General features: G+C 40.5%; 1 protein-coding gene across 4 annotated transcripts in view; it reads right to left on the reverse strand.

Annotated features, from left to right (window-relative positions):
• UNC5D (unc-5 netrin receptor D) overlaps window positions 1-7,395 on the reverse strand; it is a 583,419-nt gene that overhangs the window by 244,109 nt on the left and 331,915 nt on the right. For all 4 annotated transcript variants that reach the window (XM_017862255.1, XM_017862274.1, XM_017862279.1 and 1 more), the window contains exon 2: window positions 5,283-5,501. In XM_017862255.1, coding sequence (XP_017717744.1) covers window positions 5,283-5,501 — 219 coding nt within the window. The remainder of the gene's footprint in view (window positions 1-5,282; window positions 5,502-7,395) is intronic.

Here is a 7,395-nt window from a genome sequence, read left to right on the forward strand (position 1 = left end):
TTTTTTTTTTTTTTTTTTTTTTTTAATGAAATAGGAGGAAATTTCTACACGGAGGTAGAGAATGTAATCAAAAAAGCTATCCACATGACATGGAGTTGCCTAGCAATGCTAGGGGAATTAAAAGGGGAAAGCAATAACAAAATAGAATGTAGTGAAATTAGAAGAGGGTGCACTGTTGAATTGGCTTGCAATACTTAAAGAGGTCTTTATATGAGAAGGGATATAAGATTTTTCTAGCAGTGTTAAAAGAAATGGCTGATCATTTTACAATGTTCTTTCTCTCTTTCATTTGGAAGAGTTTGCCCAATGGGATTCAGCTATTTTGAGTTCATTGCTGGGCAAAATCTAGGACAGAGACATCTGATGATAAAACATACAGCCCCAGTGAGCCACTGGTATTTGAGTCCTTTTTAATTGTACTAATTGAGCAAAAGACACATAAACCTGTCATATTCTGCTATTGTTTTGTAGGCTTTTGCTTATATGGTAGATGTCATTCCCTTGGTTGCCCTCTCCCAAACACCAGTGTCTTCCTTTGAATTTTTAACGTCAACATAAGTGAGACTGCTGTTGTCTCTGACTCAACCTCTCCCAGCACCAGGCCTATCCATCTAGGTCTCTCCTGGGTCCCCGTCTTGGGAGCACAAGATCAGAGACATTTCTGAAACCAAGATTCAATTTGTTCTTTACTTTCCCCATCAAAATGCCAAATCCTTCCTTCATAATGAAAACTACCAACAATCCTGGAAATGTCTGTCATTGCTTGCTATAAACTTTTGTCTAACAGTGCCAGAAACATGACCCAAATTAAGGGGTTGGATTTTATGAAGATAGAAGAAATGGTCAAGAATAAAGAAATTCTAATGATATTTGCATAGGATGATACACATGGGTGATGGAAACCCTAAACAGATTCATAATGGAAAATGATGAGCCATGTACTTCAATCCATCCTTATGCTAGCAAGAAAACCTGTCAATATTTTGATCTGGGAGAAAAGTATAGAAATCTATAGGCAAAGGTGGCTTATGATGTTGAAGAAATTCATCTGAAGGAGAAATCAGGAAATCTGGGTTCTTGAAACTGCTATGCCATGAACTCATTGTATCTCTTGAATCTTAACATTTTTAATGTGCAAAATAGGGCTGTTAGATTATCATTTAAGCTCTCTCCCAGTTCTTACATTTAGATTCTAGGATTCTAAGCATGCTTTGGTCTGAAGAACAACATCTCTAAAAGGGGCACTTTTTTTTTCTTCCTCCTACTAATTCTAATTTGGAATGAATAGGGAATTATCATAGGATTTTAGGTGTTTCTCTACTTTTTGGAGTTTTGAATTTACACTGCAATCCTATAGTAGTTCAGAACTGTGTAAGGATTAGCACTCTTCCTTTACATGTAAATAAAATGTTTAGTTCTTGGCCCTTTTCTTTATTGATAGAGTTTTACCTACAGATCTTTTTGAGATAATGTTTTCGTTTTGCTTTGAAACACAGCATCCCCTGGTTACTTCTATTTTTTTCTTTTCTTTTCTTTTCTTTTCTTTTTTTTTTTTTTTTTTGAGACAGAGTCTTGCTCTGTTGCCCAGCTGGAGTGCAATGGCATGATCTTGGCTCTCTGCAACCTCCGCAGTTGAAGCGATTTTCCTGCCTTAGCCTCCTGAGTAGCTGGGACTACAGGCACCCACCACCACCCCTGGCTAATTTTTGTATTATTGTTAGTGACGGGGGTTTCACCATATTGGCCAGGCTGGTCTCGAACCCCTGATCTTGTGGTCCACCCACTTCAGCCTCCCAAAGTGCTGGGATTACAGGAGTCACCGTGCCTGGCTCCCCTGGTTACTTCTTTGCTGAAGGCTGATACGCCTGTCTGTGTCTTCTGAAGAGGCATATCTCTAGGTCTACTTCCTTTTCACATTGACCCTTCCCCTCTAACAACTCTTCCACCCACATGGCTTCATTCTTTCCTAATGATTCTCAAATCTATTCTTCTACCACCTAATTCTATGAAGTTCCAAATCTAAATCTCTTCATTATATACCATAAGCACTTCAAATTTAGATTGTCAAACTATGATCTCAGATTTTTCTCCTTGTTAATGCAATTACTTATATTCTGGTTGTTATTTCTGTGCCCTCCCCACTCTCAAACCAGTTCTTACCTTCTCCCACCTGAATTATCCATGTCTCCTAGCTCCCTTGTTCTGGTTTCTGCTTACCAACGTTTCTTCCAGATTCATTCTTTAAAGCAGAGCTCCAGCCACTGCATACCCATCTATCAATATGATCGATCACCACAACCAAAATACCCATAAAACTAAGTAAAGGACTCCACACTCTTATTTGAGGCCTTTCATACCATTGATTAAACTGAATTTTCTAGCCACTGGCTGCTATTCTTGTACATAAATTTTATATTTCAACAAAACCAACCATTTTGCTGAACATAATACTAAGCTTTCTTCATTTACTAATGTCTGTGACCTTCAGGCCACTAAAACTCCTCTCCCCCCTATAGAGTGTGACAGCAATTATGTCCATCTTAGTTACATATTCATCAATGTCCCTTTCTACTGCTATCAAGTTTACAATGCCTTTCCTGATAGTCCTCGTTAGATGTAATTTAAGAAACAAATCTTCCGTAGAAACATATTCTTCTCTTCAGATATTTATCCTAACTTCATCTGCACTGCATTTATGGGTATATTTGTCTTATCCCTGTCATTACCTGTAAAACCTACCTATATGGGCTATTATCTTATCTATCTCTGAATACTCTGTAATACTCTGAATACCTTGTTATATAGAATATCATTGCTATATAGTTAATAAATTAGGCTGATTTGAAACTTCAGAGTTATACTGATGTTTTCTGACTTATTCAAAAATCTGGTATCTAGTGAATTGACCAAGTCAAGTAGTTGATCATCTAAAGAATTCAACAATCTAATGTGTGACCTGTTATGGGAAGTCAGGGACCCCGAATGAGGAACTGGCTGGAGCCGTGGCAGAGGAACATAAAATGTGAAGATTTCATCGTAATATGGACATTTATCAGTTCTCAAATAATACTTTTATAATTTCTTATGCCTGTCTTTAATCTCTTAATCCTGTTATATTCGTAAGCTGAAGATGTACGTCACCACAGGACCACAGTGATAATTGTATTAACTGTAAAACTTGATTGTAAAACGTGTGTTTGAACAATATGAAATCAGTGCACCTTGAAAAAGAACAGAATAACAGTGATTTTTAGGGAACAAGGGAAGACAACCATAAGGTCTGACTGCATGTGGGGTTGGGCAAAAGAGTCATATTTCTCTTCTATGCAGAGATCCTATAAATGGGACATGCAAGTAGAAACATATCCTTAAATTCTTTCCTAGCAAGACATATTAATATTTAATACCTAAGAAAAATTGTGTTCCTGTGGGGAGGTCTATAAATGGCCACTATGGGAATGTTTTGTCTTATGCAGTTGAGATTAAGGACTGATATATGCTCTGGTCTCCGCAACCCTCAGGCTTAATGAGTTCCTGCAGAAAACTCAGGGTTTGGAAAACTCAGCCATGGTAAATTTGTGGTCAGACTGGTTCTCTGCTCTCAAATCCTGTTTTCTGAAGTTAAGATGTTTATCAAGACAATACCATGCCACCACTGAAGCTAGACCCTTATCACGTGTTCGCTTTTGCCCTTGCCCTGTGATCTTTGTGACCCTTATCAGTGGTCCTGCTTTGCCCTTTGCCCTGTTTCCTGCAGAGCACATGATCTTTGTTAGAACCTTATCGTACGTTCTGCTTTTTTACTCTTGAAGTATGCGATCTTTGTACCTACTCTCTGTTCTTACATGCCTCCCCTTTCGAAACCCTTAATAAAACTTGCAGGTCTGAGACTTGGGCAGGCATCATGGTCCTACCGATATGTGATGTCACCCTGTGGGCAGCTGTAAAATTCCTCTCTTTATACTGTCTTATTTCTCAGCCCAGCCTTCACTTATGGAAAATAGAAGAACTACATTGGAAATATTGGGGGTAGATCTCCCAATAGTGGACCAGATTGGATCTTGTCTGAGAAAGCGAAGTTCAAAAGCATATATTGTTTCTGTCAACATTAAAATATAAAAGGTATACATTTTGAAGGCTTTGAGTAAATTATCTCACTTTGACTCCAGGGCAGCACTTTACTATCTCTTTGAGCCTTAGTTTCCTTGTCTGTAAGAAGGTAATTATAGCATTATTACTGCAGGGCTTGTTGAAGAAAACTGAAACAAGAAATAATGCCTGTCAAATGCTTAAAATCTGATATATAGTTGGAGTACTCAATACGCATTGGCTAGTATAATCATAATTTTCCATATCACCACTTATCAGCCAAATTCACGAATAATTTACTATATGTAAAGATGGTCCACAATTCTTTCATATTGGGAGTCTGCAAGAATATGTTAACCTAATTTGGGATCTGCCACTACACCATAGTCAAAAAAAAAAAAAAAAAAAGAGGACTCAGAAACACTGTGGAGAAAAAGTGCAAAGAATAAATCTAGGAAGATTAAAGAAACTTGAAATCATGCTGCTTAACAAGGGGTTTGATGTAGATTTAATATTTGTCTAAAAAATATGCGAATTCTGCAAACAAAAACGTGACTCCTTGGGTTTTATTTCTAGTGATATTAACTCATTAACTTCCAATTTTTTTTATTATTTATTTTATTTATTTATTTATTTTTGAGACAGAGTCTCGCTCTGTCACCCAGGCTGGAGTGCTGTGGCCGGATCTCAGCTCACTGCAAGCTCCGCCTCCCGGGTTCACGCCATTCTCCTGCCTCAGCCTCCCCGGTAGCTGGGACTACAGGCGCCGCCACCTCGCCCGGCTAGTTTTTTGTAGTTTTTTTTAGTAGAGACGGGGTTTCACCGTGTTAGCCAGGATGGTCTCGATCTCCTGACCTCGTGATCCGCCCGTCTCGGCCTCCCAAAGTGCTGGGATTACAGGCTTCAGCCACCGCGCCCGGCCAACTTCCAAATTTTTAAACACGAAAATTTGGTGTTTAAAGTTATATACAGCAAGAAAAAAAATGCCTCTGCATCATATTAGAAGAGACTACCAAGGCAGCTGTGGGGTCATTTGAAGAAAATAATTGTATCTTATATGCTGGGAGTGATGTAACTATGACCTCATTCACACGAAGCGATGGCAGGGGTGATTTCCAGTCTTTCCCAGATACATAACCACAGGAGAACCCGAAGAGTCACCATGGCTGCTTCTGACTGCTGCACGTTCCTACCTGAGCTCTCGTCCAGACTCTCTTCAGAGACATGCTCGTTCTGATGGACCCACTCGCCGTTGCATTTGAAGAATATCTGCATGGCTGGCCTCGCTTTGCACCTGAGTGCAATAGGGTTGCTCTTGATAATATAAGCATCATCTGGCTCCTCTATGAAATGAGGCAGTGTCCCGGGAGCTGATGGGATGGACTCAGGAAGGGCTTCGCCATTGTCAGTTCCTGTGAAATCAAAGAAGACATCAGAACACAGCCTACACTGATAGCACATACAACAGGACACAAGGCAAACCCACACCAGCTCTAAGATTCTGTGCTGGAGAAGTTTCCCCTGTATTAATAAAGCATGCTTTTAGAACTGGTGTAGATGAATTATCTTCTAGAAGGTGAACTAAGAGGATACGGTGCCTCCAGCTAGCCATGGCTTCAGTGTTATTGGATGAAGCATAAAAGTGAATAGGACACCCCTCAAATTTCTGTTTTTAATCTGAGCATCTTTGCAGAAACAACTGAGATAAACATCTGTGAGGTGAGAGGCTCTGGTGAATGGTTACCTGAAAGGGCTAAGCACAACCTCAAGCTGCTTCAAAACTGAAAAAATGGTGAGAACAGATGTTGTTCTCCCACACATGTATGTGGATGACAGGGATGATGACAGAGGATACTCAGCCATTAAATATAGTCAAAAGATTCCAAATAGTCTGCTTTCTTTACCTATGTAACTGTGGAGATTGTCTGGCAATCTGTCTTGGATCTTGGATAACTCACCAGCTCACCGCCCCTTCAAAGGGAATGTGATTCCATTCTGCTTGCCTTTGGCCCACCCTCTGGCCCCAGCAACCTTCCACCATATATGATGGACTGCACTACTGAGGGTGAGAACTAACAGAACTAACAGAAATCACTAATAGTTCTGAGCTTATAGCCAGTAGCTATAATTACATTTGTTCAAGTGAAAGGAATAAACTGGACTCTCCCCAACCTTAGGAAATGAAGGAAGCATATAAAAAGGTAAGTGCAGGAGGGAAAACTATACTTCCCTGTTTCTTCATAGAGTGAGCAAAGACTTAAGTCCCAGGAAACTGCCACAAAATCAAAGGCAGGAGGATGTGATTGGTGAGCACAGTGAATAGGACAAGGAAGAGTGGCATCTTGTACCCTCAAAAGGCCCACCCTCAATCTGGGTGGGTAGCATCTAATCAGCTGCCAGTGTGGCCAGAATAACAGCAGGTAGAAGAACGTGAAAAGACTAGACTGGTTGAATCTTCTGGCCTATATCTTTCTCCCATGTTGGATGCTTTCTGCCTTTGAACATCAGACTCCAAGTTCTTCAATTTTGGGACCTGAACTGGCTTCCTTGCTCCTCAGCTTGCAGATGGTCTAGTGTGGGACCTCACCTTGTGATCCTTAGTCAATACTCCTTAAGCAACTCCCCTTTATATATACATCTATCCTATTAGTTCTGTCCCTCTCGAGAACCCTGCCTAATGCACTCACCCATCAGATCCAACTCTCTGAAAAGACTCTGGGAAAGGGGTGCATCTTGTGGCCTCACCTGGTTTTCTGCATGCCATCTATGCAGTTGTGACCAGAGCCTCTTACTATTCATGCTTAAGAACCCAAATCAGAAAGCGCTGTCAATGGTAAACCTAATTCATTAAAAACAGGAGTATTGCTCTGACTAGGCATGGTGGCTCACGCCTGTAATCCCAACACTTTGAGAAGCCTAGGCAGGCAGATCACTTGAGGTCAGGAGTTTGAGAACAGCCTGGCCAACATGGCAAAACCCTGTCTCTACTGAAAATAAAAATAGTATCCAGGCATGGTGGCATGTGTCTGTAATCTCAGCTACTTGAGAGACTGAGGCAGGAGAATCACTTGAACCTGGGAGGCAGAGGTTGAAGTGAGCCAAGATCCTGCCACTGCACTCCAGCCTGGGCGACAGAGTGAGACTCTGTCTAAATTTAAAAAATGAAAGAAAAAGAAAGAAAAATATATGGCTCTTTCTGCCTGACCCCTCAGGCAGTCGGACCTTATGGTTGTCTTCCCTTGTTCCATAAAAATCGCTGTTATTCTTCAAGGTGCACTGATTTCATATTGTTCGAACACACATGTT

This window comes from Rhinopithecus bieti, unplaced genomic scaffold, assembly GCF_001698545.2.
Source record: "Rhinopithecus bieti isolate Rb0 unplaced genomic scaffold, ASM169854v2 scaffold_2524, whole genome shotgun sequence".
NCBI lineage: Eukaryota > Metazoa > Chordata > Mammalia > Primates > Cercopithecidae > Rhinopithecus > Rhinopithecus bieti.